The sequence below is a fragment of the Staurois parvus genome, unplaced genomic scaffold (assembly GCF_062004578.1).
Source record: "Staurois parvus isolate SC_StPar_1 unplaced genomic scaffold, SC_StPar_1.0 ptg000020l, whole genome shotgun sequence".
Taxonomy (NCBI): domain Eukaryota; kingdom Metazoa; phylum Chordata; class Amphibia; order Anura; family Ranidae; genus Staurois; species Staurois parvus.
In genome coordinates, this window is record NW_028317816.1 from 2,170,627 (window position 1) to 2,191,764 (window position 21,138).

At 44.0% G+C, this 21,138-nt stretch overlaps 1 protein-coding gene across 2 annotated transcripts in view; it reads left to right on the forward strand.

Annotated features, from left to right (window-relative positions):
* Positions 1-19,409, forward strand: part of LOC149472269 (putative G protein-coupled receptor 141) — a 42,568-nt gene extending 23,159 nt beyond the window's left edge. The window contains exons 2-3 of one of the 2 annotated variants that reach the window (XM_089687656.1): positions 413-623; positions 17,976-19,409. In XM_089687656.1, the coding sequence (XP_089543782.1) occupies positions 17,987-18,880 (894 nt within the window). In that variant the 5' untranslated portion in view covers positions 413-623; positions 17,976-17,986 and the 3' untranslated portion in view covers positions 18,881-19,409. The remainder of the gene's footprint in view (positions 1-412; positions 624-17,975) is intronic. The other variant, XM_089687664.1, reaches the window with a different exon arrangement.
* The last annotated feature ends 1,729 nt before the right edge of the window (positions 19,410-21,138 follow it).

The following is a 21,138-nucleotide window of genomic DNA, read 5'->3' on the forward strand; positions in this document are numbered from 1 at the left end:
AGAGCGACTTTGCTTGGGAGCACCCACCGAAGAGGAGGGGCCAGGAGTGCCAGCGGGGGACCCCAGAAGAGGAGGATTGGAGCCGTTCTGTGCAAGAGCATTGCACAGTACAGGTAAGTATAGACATGATTGTTATTTTAATTGATAAAAAACCAAAGGTTGAATATCACTTTAAAGTGCATATAAATTAATATTGTAATGATACTATATTAATATGTAATTATATATAATAATATTGCAGATTTGATGGTGCTGATTTTGAAGAAACACTGATGATACAAGTAATTAAAAAATTTCCCCGATTTTTTTTTTCTTTTACAATATTAAAACAACAGGAAGCTAACACAAAGATGGCATCCAGTTCCTGTTTGCTTTCAGTACGTGTCATTCTCACTTTTGTTTCTGTTACCAGTGACAAGTATCTGAGCTCTTCTCTGTGGCAAGTTTGGCTTGGCAGATAACCTGTAAGAAGCAGTGGCGTACCTAGTATAACGGACCCCAGATACCCATGACTGGGTATCTTCATCAAGAAGCTGCTTCTCAGGCTCTGGAACACGAGACCAGCAAATCTGGCTGTTGTTACCCCAAGATCCAGAAGACACCAGATTTGAAGTAAACCAGAGGTAGACTACTTTATTTGAACACAGATACAAGATATATACACTCAGGGGACAATCCCCCCTCCCTGCATAATGACACAGGGCGGGGCAATCTACATTTAGTAACTAGAGACACACAAGTATTCAAACTTCACACCAGCAGACAGTCCCATCAGGAGGGAGGGCTGCTGGAGACCCCCCCCCCCCACTAAGCTAATACACATAAACACATACATCTCATAATAGTTTGCTCCCAAGCCAGACAAACAATAGAACAATGGTATGCAGCCACATAACATTAAACAATCAACAACCCCCACCCCACCCCACCTATCTCCTAAACATGTCTACACAGTTTGAGACAAAGCCCACACAATATTAGGACAGATCACCCTGTACCCCTAACAGGCACAGGGTGATTTACACATAAGAGGGATATGGGGAGCTGAGACAGGAGTCTCCCCACCTTTCCAAAGTGAGCTGGGTTCCATGGGCCCCCCACCCAAAGTGACTCCCGCCACACCTAGCACACCTGGGGCCAGATATTTTTTTTTTGCACCCCCCCCCCCAAAAAAAATAACATGAAGGAAAAATAGAGGCACACTCAGTAAGCCATGGCAAATTGTGGGTGTAATCAATTTATATCAATGGGAGGGGCTTAAAGGGGCATATGCTTTAAGGACTGTGTCACAAGTGAGTGTGTAACAGACACATACAAACGTCAGCACACTAATTTTAATAAAATGAAACAGTTCAATAACATATGCTTTTCTGCACACAGACTATCTTTACAAAGAATGTAATTTACTTGAAGTGCAGTAGCCAGGAGTATGAGATGTATTAACCACAATGAGGTTGAGTTTATTAAAACTGGAGCAGACAGAATCTGGAACAGCTGTGCATGGCAACCAATCAGCTTCTAGCTTGTTCAGTTATGCTCTGAAAATTAAAGCTATGAGATGATTGGTTGCCATGCACAGCTGCTCCAGATTCTGTCTACTTCAGTTTTGAAAAATTCAGTGTCTATAGTGCAGGGGCCAGGTGTGTGCAATGTGCAGGCTATAGAGCACAACCAAAAATGACACCCCTTACCAGTACAAACCACCCCTAGTCTATATTCCCCAAAATGCAGATCTCCCCTAACATCCCTAAATTACTCATTCCCAGTATAACCCCTCAGTAGAGATCCCCTAACACAAACCCCTCAGACCTTTTGTACAGACTAACCCCCCCAGCAAAGACCTCTAAGGGCTAGTTCACACTAGATGCAGTCCAGTGCATTTTTGTTTTTTGCATCAAAAATGAATGCACAATGTTTTCCATGTATTCCAATTGTCCTAGTTCACACCAGTACAGTCAGTTCTAGTCAGTTTCTGGAACAAAAAGGAGAACATGCTGCATTTTTTTCTGCACAGAACCATACTGAAACATAGCAAATGGCATCAAAACTGCACCGGAATGGAGTGTAGTGTGAACTGTAAGCAAAAACGTATCTGGAATGCATCCAGAGTGCATATTTGTGGTATGAACTGGCCCTTAGTCCATAAGGACCTCCCAAAGCAGCAGAGATGGAGTACCAGAAATAATCAACCCCCCCCCAGTACAAACCCCTCAGTACAAAAACATCTCCCCCCAGCGTAGACCTCCAGTACAGATGGACCCCCTCCCATAGCAAAAACCTCTTAGTACAGAAACACCCCCCAATACCACAGGTGCCTCCGCAGTACAAACCCCTCAGTATAGAAACACCCCCCGACAGCAGATCCCTCAGCAGAGATGGGCCCCCCTGAACAGAGACACACCCCCAGCAAGAACTACAACAACCCCTAGCACAGATCCCTCAACACAAATTTAAACCCCCCAGCAGAAAACCCCAGTACAAAAATCCCAGTACAGAACCCCCCTTCCCCAGCACAAACGAACCCCCAACACAAACCCCTCAGCACAGAAACACCAACCCCTGACCCCCAGAACAGACCCAAAGCACACACAGATCTCCCAGAACAAACCCATCAGTACAGAAACAGTCCCTCCCAGCACAGTCACCTCCCCAATACCCAAGTACTGACACCATTGCTCCATTGTATAAACACCCCTCAGTACACAATCTTTTCCCCCAGTACAGATGTCCCCCCATCCAGGATACAAAATTCTTAGTACACAACCTTTTCCCCCAGAACAGACACACCCCCACCCACTACACTCTCCAGACGGTATGCAGGACGAAGTCCTGCTCTTGGCTCTGTAATGTAGGCAGACTCACTGGAGGTGCTGTAGCCACCTGAACTTTTTCTCTTATTTGTGTTGCTCACTGCTGCGGGGCAGAACAATAAATGTCAGGTCGCTGCAGCACCCCCTCCCCCATGAGCCTGCACCCGTGTGGACCACACATCCCACAATCCCATGAGTATGTCACTGGTTAGAAGCTCAGTACAGAGGACATTACCGGCTTCTTTATGGTAAAAGAAATTGTGTGTTTTAATATATTTTAAAGATTTGTTTTATTAACTGTATTATTGGTCCTACTGAAAATTTTAAAGTTAAACATGAACCCGGCGTTTCACATATGTGCAGGGTATAGTATAGGTATCCATTGTAGGCATAGTGGAAATTTTGCCCAGAAACATAGCAAATTTCATGTGTTTTTGTCTTAAATATCACTGGTCACTTGATTGCTATTTCATTCCCATATTCCCTGTATGGCCAGGGCTGTCTGGAGCATTTTTGCAGCAGATAGATTAGATTTTTTGTACACATATACTAATATTATCCATTCTAACTTTTAGCTAGCAGGTGGCAATTTAAGTTCCTTTTCATGTTTTTCAATTTCTTCTTACCCCCTGCTGATATAGCATGTTTACAGAGCTCCTGTCAGATTTTAAATGAAGTCTGTGCCTTCTCTGTTGATGGCGGACGTAAGCAGTAATGACTAGGCCTCATTTAGCAATGTCCAGGCTTTGGGTGGTATGTAAATGGCCTACACTTATAGCAAGAGCATTATCCAACTTTAGTCAGAGCTGCATAGTTTGTTTTAATCTACAAACCCCCCTTACCTGCATAGGCAGTTTTGTTTTTGTAAAGTTTAACTAACCCTTTGAATTTTGAAGCCAAATTTCTGTTACATTTTAACTTCTATGTCTGCACAATGAGTTTTTCTCATACTGTTCTGTTCAACAATAACCTCCTCAAAAAGTGAGGAGAAATCTTCCTCATATAGGTACAGACAGTCCTGACAGAGGTTATAAAATATCCTGATATAGCACCCAAAAAAAGGAAACACTAAATGATTTGCAGGTGTGAAAGTGATGACATGTTTCACATTGAAAGCGGAAGTGATGTAACATTTTTGCTTCTGCTGTGTGATGAAACACCTAGATAACAGGTGAGCAGCCTCACTTTCGTCATTCAGTGCATGCACTTCTAGTAATACAGAGCCATATCAGAACTTACTGAGCTCCAAAGAGGGCAAATTGTTGGTGCCTGCTTAGCTGGTGCTTCTGTGACTGAAGTTGCCAATTTATTTGCTGTGTTGTGAGGTACAGTATCAAAGGTTGTGATGGCATATACAGTTTCCAGGAAAGCATCATCTGGTAAGCATAAGCACGGTTGGCATGGTCAACTGACCAAAAGAGACAAAAGGGCATTGCGCAAAATTGTGACCCAGAATAAGAAAACAACTGCTGCAAACGTGACTGTAGAGCTCAATCTCAGTCAAGTGAAGACTCAGCGGTCACTTTTGCAGCAGTTGTTTTCTTATTACAGGTCAAAATCCAGTGCAATGTCCTTTTGTCCCTTTTGGTCACTTGACTATGTTGACCACGCCTATGCTTATCAGAAAGACATTTTCATGGAAACTGTATATGCCGTCATAACCTTTGTCCTTTACCTTGTGACACGGCAAATAAATTGTCAACTTCAGTCACAGAGGTGCAAGCTAAGCGAGTGTAACGCCCTCCAGGATAGGCAGATAGTTTTTTAGTCAGAGACCTGAGTAGCAGCCTGGAGATGAGCCAGCCTAGGGAGTGAGGTTAACTCAGAACAGTTTGGGCTTCTGGAGCCCTCCTATCTCTCCAGAAACATGAAAGCTTTCTGGAGGAGGGGTGGAGGAGGGGAGGAGCCTGAATCTGCATGTTTGAAGGACCCTCGCCAATCCCCTGGCAGGAGGCTTCTCATGGTGACCAGAGCAACCCTCAAATGTGGCAGAGCCTGGGGAGAGGGGCAGTGTAAGGTTTAGGATGGATTGAGGAAGGCTGGAGTGTGGAGCCTGGGAAGGGGCCCCATGAAGGGGAGCCTACCTTCAGGCAGCATTCTGGAAGTAAGGATCTCCTCTATTCCATCGTCTCATTGGGAGGACGGTCTGTGAAGCAGGGAAAAAAGCCAGCCTAGCATAAAGCCTGAAGGTAGCCAGCAACCCAACAAGCAAACAGGGAAAGACAGAGTGAGTACTTCTACACCCCCTGGACCAGATAGGGGGTGATGGTGGTCAGGTGCAATACCCAATTAGTGTTCATCTGGGACTGCTTAACCGCAAGCTCAAGGATACCCTCAAGCAGCTGGGTGAAGAGGAGGAATCATCCGGGGTCTGAGGAGGTACAACAAAAAGCCTTAAAGAGTTCTTAAAGGAGAGACTGTTGCTATCCGCATTTTTTGTACATAGATGTTCAGAAGTTGTCCACAAGTTTACAGTTCCTTTGGAATTCCATATACCCCTAGACCTCATGCAGGTTTCTAACCCCTAATAAAAACCATAAAACCAAGCCCAAAGACTGTTTATTGACTCTAAATGTACAAATGTGGAAAATGCATGTTGCCTGGCCATGCAGTGCATAGGGGAACCCAAGTCAAACTCAGCGGCCCTTATGAGGCAAATCATGTAGTATTTCCATTTTTTGTTTAACTCCTGTAGGTGCTAGGTTTAGATCAGTGGTTCTTAACCTTTTTGGAGGTACTGAACCCCACCAGTTTCATATGCGCATTCACCGAACCCTTCTTAATTGGAAAAATAAAATATGATTTTTAAAATTCAAAACATAGGTATATATTTATACATAGGTGCACAAAATGAACAAAACCATTAAGAACAAAGAACAAAAACATTAAAACATGATTTTCACACAAAAACAAAATAATGAATATTTACCGCAAATCAGTGTGACTTCTGCTGTTGTCTTTCAGAGGCCAGTTCAGAAATGCGCGGCATTACCTTGGCAAGTGCCACTCTCATGTCATTTTCGCAACAAAGTCTGTTCCTTTTCTTCGTCTTTATGTCCAGCATCCTCGAAAAGGATTGCTCGCAAAGATATGTTGTAACAAACGGTATGAAAATTCATCCCCCATAGTAATTCATCCCCCATATAGTAATTCATCCCCCATATAGTAATTCATCCCCCCTATAGTAATTCCTTCCCCATATAGTAATTCATCCCCCATAAAGTAATTCATCCCCCATAGTAATTCATCCCCCATATAGTAATTCATCCCCCATAGTAATACATCCCCCATATAGTAATTCATCCCCCATATAGTAATTCATCCCCCATATAGTAATACATCCCCCATATAGTAATTCATCCCCCATATAATAATTCATCCCCCATATAGTAATTCATCCCCCATAGTAATACATCCCCCATATAGTAATTCATCCCCCATATAGTAATACATCCCCCATATAGTAATTCATCCCCCATATAGTAATTCATCCCCCATATAGTAATTCATCCCCCCTATAGTAATTCATTCCCCATATTAATTCATCCCCCATATTAAGTCCCCAAGTCCCCCCTGTGTCAATTCACTTACCTTTGCTCCGCGCGTTCCTCTCGCTGTATTCCCGCGCCGTTCCGGTCTTCAGGGCGGACTGTGAGAGGAGCCTAGCTCCTCTCACGTTTGTCACGCTGCCCCGCCTACACACATCCTGACAGCCAATCACTGGCTATCAAGGTGTGAGTGGCAGCGAGACTGGCCAATCATTGCATTTGAGTCCCTGCCGCCCGAGAGGAGGGAGGGGAGCGGGCGCCCGGCACACAAGAGCCGCGGCTTCCCGACCACTGGGCTAAGCGATGTTGCGTGACCACCTGCAGCCAATGATGGACAAGCGGGGCATGTCATCACAAATCATATGAGTCGGGTGTGGGTCACCTCCGCCGAACCCCCGAGACTGACTCACCGAACCCCTGGGGTTCGATCGAACCCAGGTTAAGAACCACTGGTTTAGATAGATAGATAGTATTAGTTTGTATTTTGATAGGTAAATTTAGTTGGCCCACTGTAGACATTGTGGATGTAATTGTTCTTAGGTAAAACCATAACTTGCACACTGTAATCAGTGTTGCTGTGTTCTGTTACTTACTGTAGGTCTGCTCAGTATGTTCAGCTGCTGCCAGCCTGATAGCTCCCTCTGCATCCAGAAAGCTTAAGAAGCTTCTGGAAATACTGTAGGTGTGACTGCAGAAAGCATCCCACTGCTGCCACCAAATGTGACAGAATGCCTGTCACCAAGTGTTTGCTTTCACTATTCCAACAGTTTGAAAATGTTTATATAATTTATTTTCATAGATTCCTTGAGGGGGATTGTTGATAAATATTTCTGTCCCAAATAGAGGAGCTTCTCAGTCCGCATCCGCATAAGGGCCACCATATTTCTTCTGACCATTAACCTGTACAAGATTAATATTATACCATTCCATCCACTCCAGAAAGGATACTTTTAATGTCTTTATTTAGAGAATTCATCCAAGCCTTGCTCTCAGTGTTCATTACGTTATTATCGATCATCACAGACTGAACAGCTCTCTCCATGTGATCAGACGCTAAAGTGAGCTCTTTTTCATGCTCTAACTGCTCTCCTCCATGGGCCATAATCAGTGGGTAGAAGGCTAGCCCCTTGTTCCCTCCAAAAGCCCCTGTGCTGGTTGGGTCTGTCACAAGAAGCTTCTGGATAGGTGTAGAGCTATGCAGATGACAGCATAAATATTTATACAGACTTGTCCTATACTAGAGAGGGAGGCTCTGATGGCACGCTGGGTAACTGTATATGTTCAGTGAGCACGCTGAGTTCTGGGTCTTTTCCTGCATAGGATTGGTCCCACCTGGAGGCGGCATGGTGCCCTCCCAGGCAATCCTGCTGGATCTACTGCCATAGGCATCAGGCGTACAACCTGAATGCTGAGATCTGGGTTTTGCAAAAGCTGACTGAGGGGTCGACTACTGAAGATCTGGTCTGGCATCACAGAGGAAGGCAACCGGGTGTTCTTGTGACTTCTGAGTACAGACACCCCTGAAAGGATCTTAGAGACTATGTGCTACTGAAACCCCTCTGATGATAGGGTGTCAGCTGTAAGTCTAGCTAAAGGGGACATTGGCTGGTGTCCCTAGGAGCTTTGTCCACTTAATCTCTGACCTAAAGGGACTCTGCTGTAGTTTGCTGCTACTACTACTGCTGTCTTAAAGCTGAAGTCCACTGTTTGTTTCAAGCACAGACTCATCATAGCTTATCAAAAAAAATTCCTAAAGTCTTCAACTGTACATTGTTCTTGTTTTTGGAGTACCCCACCTAATTCTCTCTACCCTAGCCAAGTTCTCCAAAAATAAAAAACAACACTCCTAGACTGATTGTAGAAACGTGTGAATGAGCCTATGTGCCTGGCTGAGGGGCAAAGCTTTTGGGGTAAACCTGGACAGTATTCGTGCTGTTTCTACAGGAGTAGCGCTACACAGAAATGTTTTTTTTGTATTGCTGCCTGAGAATTTCCCCTTTCTTCTTGTTCTAGCAGCCCACAAAACAGAAGGGAAGTAAGGATTTAATTTCCTCATGTCCTGTTCTCTCTGATAACCATTAGACAAACAGGAAATTACAGCTGAGTTGGAGTGCGGCAAATCTTTCATTATAACCGTATAATTAGTCACTATGTTATAAAACAAAGTTAGTCTGCAGAATCCTTAAAGGGACTCTGCTCTAGTTTGCTACTACTACTACTACTTATACTACTACTATTACTACTGCTACTGCTGCCTTAAAGCTTAAGTCCACTGTTTTCCTCATACCTCATACCATACCTCCATTAAACTCCTAGCGTTCAATATGTTAAATTATGTGGATTGATAGATGATCATAGGCATATCATTTTAGAATGAAAAGCATTAATTTAAATGGATATGACTTTTCGGGTGCCAAAAAAACGACTGCACACATCAAATAAAGGTCTATATTTTAATGTTACATATATGTACTGTTACAGAAATAGAAAGATAATAACTTTTAAAAGTCCATTGCCAGGTATTGGCATAAATACAGTACAACTGGTACAATTAATGCAGTATATGTTTATCTATGACCACCACCCTCTAACTTTTTCTGCTTAGATAATACCTCTATACATGTACATTGCTCAAAAAAATTAAAGAAACACATCAGATCTCAATGGGGAAAAATATAATTCTGGATATCTATACTGATATGGACTGGGTTTGATGGAAATGAAAATTATCAACCTACAGAGGAGTAAATTCAAAGACACCCTGAAAATCAAAGTGAAAAAATGATGAAGCAGACTAGTCCATTTTGCTGAGATTTCATTGCAGCAACTCAGAATGGTTCTCAGTAGTTTGTATGGCCCCCTAGTGCTAGTATGCATGCCTGAAAACGTCGGGGCATGCTCCTAATGAGATGATTGGTGTCCTGGGGTATTTCCTCCCATATCTGGACCAGGGCATCACTGAGCTCCTGGAAAGTCTGAGGTGCAACCGGGCATTGTCGGATGGACCAAAACATGATATCCCAGAGGTGTTCTATTGGTTTTAGGTCAGGCGAGCGTAGGGGCCATTCAATAGTATCAATTCTTCATCCTCCAGGAACTGCCTATAAACTCTCGCCATAGGAGGCCGGGCATTGTCATGCACCAGGAGGAACCCAGGACCCACTGCACAGCGTAGGGTCTGACAATGGGTCCAAGGATTTCATCCCGATACCTAATGGCAGTCAAGGTGCCATTGTCTAGCCTGTAGAGGTCTGATGCCTCCCCAGACCATCACTGATCCACCACCAAAACAGTCATGCTGAACGATGTTACAGGCAGCATAACATTCTCCACGACTCCTCCCAGACCCTTTCACGTCTGTCATATGTGCTCAGGGCAAACCTGCTCTCATCTGTGAAAAGCACAGGGCGCCAGTGGTGGACCTGCCAATTCTGGTGTTCAGTGGCAAATGCTAATCGAGCTCTATGGTGCAGGGCAGTGAGCACAAGGCCCACTAGAGGATGTTGGGCCCTCAGGCCGTCCACATGAAGTTTGTTTCTGATTGGTCAGAGACATTCACGCCAGTGGCCTGATGGAGGTCATTTTGTAGGGCTCTGGCAGTGCTCATCCTGTTCCTCTTTGCACAAAGGAGCAGATACCGGTCCTGCTGATGGGTTAAGGACCTTCTACGGCCCTGTCCAGTTCTCTTAGAGTAACTGTCTGTCTCCTGGAATCTCCACCGTACTCTTGAGACTGTGCTGGGAGACACAGTAAACCTTCTGGTAATGACATATATTGATGTGCCATCCTGGAGGAGTTGGACTGCCAATGCAACCTCTGTAGGGTCCAGGTATCGCCTCATGCTACCAGTAGTAACACTGTCCTTAGCCAAATGCAAAACTAGTGAAAAACAGTCAGAAAAGATAAGTAGGGAAAAAATGTCAGTGGTCTCCATCTGTAAAACCATTCCTGTTTTGGGGGTTGCCCATCTAGTGTACCTGTTGTTAATTTCATTAACACCAAAGCAGCTGAAACTGATTAACAACCCCCTCTGCTACTTAATTGACCAGATAAATATCCCAGGAGTTTAATTGACTTGATGCTATATTCTGATTAAAAAGTGTTCCTTTACGTTTTGAGCAGTGTATATCAAGAAGTATTAAATGCTTTTATTGTAGCCTCTTTGAGTCTGGAAGCACTGGATCCCAGGTGGGTACCACCTAGTTCATACAGTACAAAAGAGGAAGTTTGGATTTGATGTGTTTTGTGATTAGCAGGAAATTAGGGATACCTGTAAATAGCTTTACCAGTGTAAGTGTGTACCACAAATCAAAACTAACACCCTCTGGTGAGGGCCACATGGGGAACCATGTTGATGGCCAGAATCTGTATCAAGATAAACTAAACCCTTCTTGAACCCGCAGTATTATGCCAGTCACATATTCACTTGCTGTTAGGAAAGAAAGATGTGTTCAGAAACTCATATCATTCAAGTCAAATGGGTGTTGCAATACCCCTTTTGCTCATCTCTTGAAGGTAAGCTATTGCTATCATCATCCTTCACTTCTCTATGGCTGTATTTCCTAATTGTACCATAGCTGCTGACCAGCCAACTGCTAAATGCTGACTAAAATAAAAAAGAAAAGAAGAGAAAGGGGACAGGTCTCTTCTCTTACGCTAACACACTTATTCTCACTAGAAGCCTCACACATACAGGGTCTCTGGCTAATCTTTAATCCCCCCCCCCCCAGTAAATCACTTCCCTGATGCAGGAATAAGAAAGGCTTTCTAAAAAGCATTCATAAAAGGTTCAACCTGTAGGCTGGTGCCTATTGTATACTGTTATTTCATTGTGTTTGACATTATATTGTGATTCTGGTACTGTTCCGCTTTAAATATCCTGGCTGATTGTTGCAGGGGTTGGGTTGTGTGTGTGACTTCTTCCTCTGAAAGGATATCATATCCTGTGTCTTGGAGTATAAATATCTCCAGTGGACTGACCCCAGGGAAGTTCAATGTGAATAGATCTGTGAGGACCAACTGCTGTGATGTGATTGCTCTTCTTCATTATTTTGTCCCTCCAGTGGGCCACTTCCTTAGGGATCCACATGCTATGGACTTTTGTTGCTATGGACTTTATCCAACCCACGTAATGGGTTCATGACAGTTAAAAATACTAGTGATCTGTGACCAGCTACAGCTGATCACATGGTACAGGGTGCTGTGATTGGTCCATGTACCATGTGAGAGCAGTGGGCTAATCACAACTCACTAAAAATGGAAGCAGAGCTGTTATGAATCAGATTTATTCCTAACAACTTTGCTAGCATTGTGATCATGCAATTGCATAGTGATCACATGACCACCGGGTCTGTTTGTCGTTGGACCTCCTTGAGTTAGTACAGCCAGAGTAATGTACAAGTACATCACTCTGCCTGTAGCTGCCGCCAGTCTGCAGTAAGTACTGCGGGTAGTCGACAAGTGGATATGGCATGCTCAAAGAACTGTAGAACTTAAGGACTTCTTTGCAACTGTACAAAAATGTGGATCAAAAATCAGCAACAGTCTTTAGCAAGGAGCACTGAGTCTTCTCTTTGTGTCCCTCCTCAGACCCCAGATGAACCTTACTTCATCCACCCAGCTGTCCTGCAGGTATCCTTGGGCAAGGGTTTCCAAGATCTACTGCAGGCGGTCCTGTAGGTATCATTGGGCAAGGGTTTCCAAGATCTACTGCAGGCTGTCCTTAGGTATCCTTGGGCAAGGGTTTCCAAGATCTGCTGCAGGCTGTCCTGTAGCTTAGTCGGTTGCAGCTGCTTTCAGGCCTTACGCTGGGCTGGCTCTTTCCCTGCTGACAGGCTGTACTTCCTAGGAGACTGTAGGGTAGTGGAGATTTGTTTGTCTGCTCCGGCCTGTAAGTAGACTCCCCTCCCTGAGGCCCCCTCCCAGACTCCATGCTCCAGCACCTTCCTTCAGTCCATCTCCCACCAGACTTCAACACACACACTACTCTGCTGTACAGGCTCTCTCACATTTAAGAGCTGTCCTAGTCACCATGCCAGGCCTCCTGCCTGGGGATTGGCTAAGTTCCCCTAAACATGCAAATCCAGACCTCCTCCCTGCTTCTACAAAGCTCCTGTAATTTCTAGAAGGGTAGGAGGGCTCCAGAACCCCTGACCTGAGGTAACCTCACTGCCTCATTCCCAGGCTGACTCATCCCAGACTTCTAATAAGCCTCTGACCAAAAAAAGGCTTTCTGTGTGGCCTATGAACCTCTTGTATGATTGTTCATTTCTCTGCAGAGTCCCCCTCTCCTCATACACAGGGAACGATGAGGGAATGATGGTATCTTTACTCTGCGCAATCGTCTCACAATCAGCCTCAGCTGTCAATCACCAGGTCCCGGACAGTGATTCCCCACCAGCGATCACCGAGTATTACCAATGGGGGAAAGTCCTGTGTATAAACAACACAGATCTCTCCTCTGTCAGCTCCTGCACACTGCTTTGTATGGCTCTGCATGCAGTATAAAGCACACACGCAGCACACAACCCTTTGATTGTCCCAGATGTTAACCCCTTCCTGCCCAGTGCCATTAGTACAGTGTTAGTGCTTTTTATTAGCACTGATCACTGTATTGGTGTCACTGGGGATGTCAGTGACACCAAGTCAGTTCCCCCCAGTGTCAGAATGCCTGCTGCAGTCCCGCTATCAATCGCAACAAAAAAAATAGTACAAAAAAAAATAAATTACAGTATATATATCGCCATTTATAAACACTATAACTTTCACATAATCCAATTAATTTACACATATTGGGATTTTTGTTAGCAAAGACATGTACCAGAATGCATTTTGGCCTAAATTTATGACGAAAATTGTTTTTTAAAATTTTTTCACTGGATATGTTTAATAGCAAAAAGTCAAAAATATCGTTTTTTTTTTTTTCAAAATTGTTGGTCTTTTTTTAAAAACCACAGAGGTGATTAAATACCACCAAAGAAATCTCTATTTGTGGGAAAAAAGGACATAAATGTAATTTAGGTGCAGCATTTCATGACGCCGCAATTGTCAGTTAAAGTAACGCAGAGCCGTATAGCAAAAAATGGCCTGCTCAGAAAGGGGGGTAAATCCTCTGAAGGGCAAGTGGTTAATAGCAAGGAAATTTCATGGACGGACTTACTGCACAGGTTACAACCTATCACGGTACCACGCTTGAGTTCACAGAGCTCCTGGGAGTGACCCATTCTTTCACAAATGTATGTAGAAGCAGTCTGCATCCCTAGGTGCTTAATTTTATTCATCTGTGGCCATGGACGCGTGTGTGTGTATATATATATATATATATATATATATCAGTGGCGGACTGTCAACTCATTGGGCACCCGGGCAATAGGAGATCATGGGGCCCATGAGGTGAAGAGTGGGGTGGAGGGATAGAGACAGAAGAGGAGAGGGGGGAGGGGGATGAGAGATAGGAATAGGAGGGAGGGAGAGAGAGAGGGATGGGGGAGATGGAAAAGTTGGAGAGAGATGGAGAAAGGGGAGGGGTGGAAGAAGGGGGGGGGGATAAAGTGGGAGGTGAGAGAGGGGTTGAGTGGGTAAGATGGAGAGGGGTTCAAAGAGAGGTGGTGAGAAAGAGAGAAGGAGTGAGGGGGATAAGATGGAGAGGGGGTGAAAGAGAGAGGGAGTGAGAGAGATGGAGGGAGGGGGGTGAGAGAGAAGAGGGGTGACAGGTCTGAGAGGGGGATGAGAGAGAGAAGGGAGATGATAGAGAGAGGGAAGGTGAGAGAGAGGGGAGGCGAGAGAGAAGGGGGAAGAGAGAGAGAAGGGGGAGAGAGAGACAGGGGATGAGAGAGAGGGAAATAGAGGAGAAAAAGAGGAGGATGAGATAGAGGGGAGAAAGAGAGAGGGGACTGTGATAGTGCGGAAGGCAATCTGACAGTAACTGACACTGGCTGGGAGGTACAAAATCTGACTGACATTGATATCACCAGTGACACTAATACAGTGATCAGTGATAATACTATGCATCATCATTGTACCAATGACACTTGTTGGGAAGGGATTTCCATCTAGGGGTGATCAAAGGGTTAACTGTGTGCCTAATAATATGTAACGTGTGTGACTTTTTACTCCGTATCAGAAAACAGATCGTTCCCTCTGTACAGAGGGACAAACAACACAGGGCTCTGGGCTGTGATTGGACAGAGCTGATCAGCAGGTCTCAGTCATGAATCATTGGCTGAAACCTGCTGACAAAATCTCACTGTGTCTAATCACAGTGGAATTCAGCCAGGGGGGTTTCCTGAAACCATAAACCACTGCCGACGCTGTACATGTATGCGATGGTGCCTGTACAAGCTGGCCACCCGCAGTAAAATGCGGACAGGTGGGCAGCAGGCAGTTATAGTTGCAAGATACGATTGTAAGTTATTGATTGCATCTGTTTCCGCCATGCAATGGAAATATGATCATATTCATGACCAACTCATATCAGAGCTCCTGGTCTATGCAAAACTAATGAAAATTTTCCTCATCAGCCAATTGACTCGGTTTAATCAAATCGGATCTAAATGGAGTCTAAATAGAGTGGAAGGGATGTCATAGCTGTAACACTATGGGGTTGATGTACTAAAGACAAATAGGCTGTGCTCTGCAAGTGCACTGAAAGTGCAGTTGCTCTAGATCTGAGGGGAACAAGCAAGGAAAATGTAAAAAAAAGCATTTTTGGTTTCACATGATTGGATGAAAGGAATCAGCAAAGCTTCACCTCATTTTAAAGCTTCCCTCAGATGTAAAGCAACTGCACTTACAGTGCACAGTATATTTAACTTTAGTAAATCAACTCCTATGTGTTGTTACTGAGAATGCAGAACTTTATTCTTCCACAAGATGGCAGCATTCAGCAGTTTTACTTTCTGTAGCCTCAATACAGGTGTTCAGAGACTTCTGGGAATTGTAGACTGAAAGCAGAAGTGACAATAAACCACAGAGCCCATGAGAAATCACTAAGGGTGGCAATATACAAAAGAAAAAGCCCTGGAAGACATAGGGGGAGTTGGAGAGAGACTTTGGAAGTGGAAGGAGTTTGTGAGAGTACATTCCAAGCCACCCTGTTCTGGACTGGACCAGGTTGGGCCAAAATGCACAAAGTAGCAGGGGAAGCTGAAAAGACGGCAGTTAAGCCAAACATCTTATGGAGAAGGTTGCTTCAGGGAGACCTTTCAGTTGTAGTAGTGTGTGAGCCACCGCAGCCGCATCCTCAGTTAAAGGCGCCCCCCCACCGCAGGACACCCATTGCTTCTCTGATTGTCGCATAAGGACTGGGTAAGAGGGTCGCTGACCCACACATCATTGTTACCAGTTACAGTTAGTTTGTTGAAAACCAGGTTTTTCAAGGTTATACATGTTTTTCATCATTGGCCTTTATTAGTGACAAATTCACCAGCTCCCTTTATTGCTGCAAACTGCCATCCCTTAACCACCATTAATAAATGGGAGTATCCTCCTGCGCTTTATATAGATAAAATCCCTATAATATCCATATAATAATAGCTGCTGTAGCTCGACTAAACCAATAAGTGATCAATGTGTTTATATAAATTAGTGAAGCGCTGTATATTTATTACCAATAAATAAATACTAAAGTGCCTATTATAACTAACTACTACATCTTTATAGTGAAAAATGTGCAATCTTAAAGTGAAATGGTGATGACAACCATACCATGTGCATATATAATCAATCAAAATATTATACACTGTATTATCATATAACTGTGAATCACAAAATTAGGAACACCATCTGTGAATAATCAATATAAAAAAACAAGTCCATGCAAGTGAAACTTCGTGAAAAAGTGATCTTCACTTCTAGTGCACAAATCCTCAAATGGCAGCAGTGCCTGCTCACCTCCCTACCCTGACCCACACAGGGCCAAAAGGCTATTACTCTCCTCTGTATCAGATCCTCATATGTAGATTGCTCATCCAGGGATCACAGGGAAAATGGAGACTTCTCTATTCCACTCCACCTCCACTCAGTATATAAGACACAAGAAAAATCCTTCCATAGTGCAATAATGTTTAATAAGGACAGCATAAAAGACAAAAATTGCACTCACATGTATTCCTTGTTACTTCAGCGTTTCACCCCATCCCATGGGTGTATTGCATGAAACCAGGGGGAACCAATATGGCCGCTGCGTCCGGATGTGCGTCACCACGTGACCGGAAATGACGTAACTTGAAACTGGATATGGCGTACCGACGCGTTCCGTCACGTGCGTCGTGACTTCATCAGGGTTCAACCCTGATGAAGCCATATCCGGTTTCAAGTTACGTCATTTCCGGTCACGTGGTGACGCACGTCCGGAGTCCTGAAGTAAAAGATTTATTTTTCACACAACATTCGGGACTAATTTATGTTTTATGACACTTGAAAGTGGATATTATCATCCGGCTCTGCCTGAAGTATTCAGTTGCAATCGACCTATAATGTACTGTATATATAATTGACTTGAAAAAAAGATGGCTTTTTTTTTCAAAGTGGAGATTTACACTTGAAGCCCAACTTCAGCCCAAAAAATCTGAACAAATTGGGAATAGAGTGGGGAAGAGTTAAAACCTCCATTTTTATTGCTATTTGCATCACTATAGGGGAGATTATCTCCCCATACACACTTCAGCTCAGGACAGTAAGTGACGATAGATCTCCCCACCAGACAAAAACACATTTTAACATCTGGGGCGATCAAAGGGTTTACTGTGTGCTGTGTGGTTTACTGTGCACTGTTTTACTATGTATGCACGCGACTTTGTATGGCTCTGCTTTGCAGAGCCATACAAAGCAGCGTGCTGGAGCTGACAGGGGAGAAATCTGTATTATTTACATACAGACCTCCCCCCCATCAGTGATGCTCGGCGATCACCGGGTGCCGGCGGGGGAATCGCTGGCCAGGACCTGGTGATCGACAGCTGAAGCCGCCATTGGAAATAAAAAATCACGTATATATATGTGATTTTGCACAGCCCTGCTGCCCTGTAGCAGTAGTTCTGCTATAGGGCAGTCTGGAAGCAGTTAACCTCTTCCTGCCCAGTGTTATTAGTGCAGTGACAGTGCTTTTTATTAGCACTGATGACAGAATTAGTGTCACTGGGGATGTCAGTGACAGTTAGTCAGTTGCCCTCCCAGTGTCAGAATACCTGCTGCAAACCCACAGTTCTGCTATAAGTCGCTCATTGCCACCATTACTAGTGTAAATAAAAAAACGATTCCAGTATATATACTGCCATTTTGTAGACAATATTACTTGCACGTAAACCAATTAGTTACACGTATTGGGATTTTTTTTAGCAAAGACATGTAGCAGAATACATTTTGGCCTAAATTTATGCCGAAATTTGATAATTTAAATTTAAGTCAAAAATATAATTTTTATCTCAAAATTGTCGTTTTTTTTGTTTATAGCACAAAAAATAAAAAATGCAGAGGCTATCACATACCACTGAAAGAAAGCTCCATTTGTGGGAAAAATAGGACTTAAATTTTATTTGGGTTCATGACCACGCAATTATCAGTTAAAGTAACGCATTCTTAATATATGTTCATTATCTTATATTTTATTTTTTCATTACAGGTTATCCCACAATGATCAACAACAGCCAAACGTGTGGTGTGAATGAAGATACTGCATATATCACTCTAACTGTACTCTACAGTACAGTTCTTGTCGGTGGAACAATCGGTATCATTATAATGACTATTCTGTTACATAGAACAAATACCCGCTCTTTGACCACCACTGCAGTCATTAATCTCTTAGTGGTCCATGGCATCTTTCTTCTCACAGTTCCATTTCGGATCACCTATTACGTCAAAAGAAAGTGGTCTTTTGGATTTCCATTCTGCAAGATAATAAGTGTCTCGATACACATTCACATATACCTTGCCTTTATATTTTATGTGGCTATGCTAATCATCAGGTACATTAGCTACTTCAAACAAAAGGATAAAATCGAGTTCTACAGGAAACTCCACTCGGTTGTGGCTAGTGCAGCAGTATGGATTATCATAATACTAGTTATGTTTCCTTTAGTCTATTTACAGTATGGTAACGGTGAAGACAACAAGTTCACAGAAAAATGTTTTCATTTCCATAAAGCTATCAATAAGCCGTATGTGAGAGGCTTGAACTACTTTGTGGTTGTGGTCATTGTTGGCATCGTATGTCTTCTCCTGGCTGTACAAATTTTCATTATTGTAAAGATAGTTAAGAAACTGAAGAAATCTGCTCTAGATCATCAAGAGTTCTGGGCTCAGTTAAAAAGTTTGTTTTTTATTTTAGTCATGGTCATCTGCTTCTTTCCTTATCACATGTTTCGGTTCTACTACATACAATATAAAGAAGAATGCTACTATTACAATGAGATCTTCCTCGGTATTACAGCTCTCAGCTGTGTGGATCTTCTGTCATTTGCAGGACAGACTTATTTTCAGAAAGTGCTTAAACACATGACATGCACTTTAAGATGTACATATTGATCACTTAATCAGAAAATTGCTCTGTTCAGATTGTCGGTCATTTGCGGTGGAAACTTGTTTTCTGGAGGTGTTCCAAAACATGACCTCTTCTTACCATCAGAAAATCTACAGACTGTTTGGTGACTAGTTGCAGTTGTCACCTGATAAAAAAAAATGGTCAAACGCCGTAAATATGCATTTTTTAAAAATCTTTTTAAGAAAAACATATTTAAGAATGATAAATTACGTAAATTATTTAATGTATTGTAAACATGCTCAATGGGATGAACCATTTCTATTACTGTACACAGAACAGATTTTAAAGCAGAAACCCAAAGATAATACATGCACTCAGACTCTGAATTGTCTAATATGAAGGCAAACATGTATTTTTTTACACTAGCAAAAGTGTTTATTTATGAATCTAAATTTCTGAGGTTTTTTGCAGGATGTGGATTGTATAATTTTGTGCAAATGGATTGCTTCTATAAGTTCATTTTTATTCCCTGTATATATGAGTTCTGGAATAAATGCTACATGTGATTCAGTACCCCATAAATGCTTAATTTACAAATTAACTGGTTCCCGCCTGGCCTATGACACAAAGGCGGCCGGCAAAACAGCTCGTCCCTCTGGGAGGATGCCATATAGTGTCCACCTGGACTCACCCCCAGAGCATGCCCCCGGCAGCGTGCAGTGCACCGGTCTCTCATCACTTGTGTCCCATGGACACAGCGCATCCCTGATGAGGGTAAACTCCAATGAAATTGGCTGTTTACCCTGCGATCGGGTGTGTCCTATCAAAGCCGATCACAAGTATAAACAAATAGCGGTAACTTGCTGGGGAACAGTGAGTTCCAGCTATCAGTATTGTGCACCACACTGCCGATTGCCTTTACATTCCCCTGATTGCCTGTCACAGCTGCCCATCAGTGTACCTGTCACAGCTGCCCATAAGTGTACCTGTCACAGCTGCCCATCAACCTACCTGTTGCCATCCCATCAACCTACCTGTCGCCAGCCTATCAACCTACCTGTCGCCAGCCTATCAACCTACCTGTCGCCAGCCCATCAGTGTACCTGTCACCAGCCCATCAGCATTCCTGGTACCTGTCGCCAGTCCATCAGCGTATCTGTCATACAGCCGACCACGTACCTGTCAGCACAGCCCATCAGTGTACCTGCCATACAGCCCATCACATACCTGTCAGCACAACCCATCAGTGTATCTGTCATACAGCCTATCATGTACCTGTCAGCGCAGCCCATCAGTGTACCTGTCAGTACAGCCCATCAATGTACCTGTGATACAGCCCATCAGTGTACCTGTCAGTCAGCCCATCAGTGTACTTGTCGTGCAGCCCGTCAGTGTACCTGTCAGTACAGCCCATCAGCATACCTGCTAGCACAGCCCATCACATACCTGCTAGCACAGCGCATCAATGTACCTGTTGAGCATACCTGTCAGCACAGCCCGTCAGTGTACCTGTCAGTACAGCCCATCATGTACCTGTCATACAGCCGACCACGTACCTGTCAGCACAGCCCATCAGTGTACCTGTCATACAGCCCATCACGTACCTGTCAGCACAACCCATCAGTGTACCTGTCATACAGCCTATCATGTACCTGTCAGCGCAGCCCATCAGTGTACCTGTCAGCACAGCCCATCAGTGTACCTGTGATACAGCCCATCAGTGTACCTGTCAGTAGAGCCCATCATGTACCTGTCAGTATAGCGCATCACGTACCTGTCAGTCAGCCCATCAGTGTACTTGTCGTGCAGCCCGTCAGTGTACCTGTCAGTACAGCCCATCAGCATACCTGCTAGCACAGCCCATCACATACCTGTCAGCACAGCCCATCAGTGTACCTGTCATACAGCCTATCATGTACCTGTTAGCACAGCCCATCAGTGTACCTGTCAGTACAGCCCATCACGTACCTGTCAGTACAGCCCTTCAGTGTACTTGTCGTGCAACCCGTCAGTGTACCTGTCAGTACAGCCCATCAGCATACCTGCTAGCACAGCCCATCACATAACTGCTAGCACAGCGCATCAATGTACCTGTTGAGCGTACCTGTCAGCAGAGCCCATCAGCGTACCTGTCTAGCAGAGCCCATCAGTGTACCTGTCCAGCAGAGCCCATCAGTGTACCTGTCCATCAGAGCCCATCAGCGAACCTGTCCAGTAGAGCCCATCAGCGGACCTGTCCATCAGAGCCCATCAGCGTACCTGTCCAGCAGAGTCCATCAGTGTACCTGTCCATCAGAGCCCA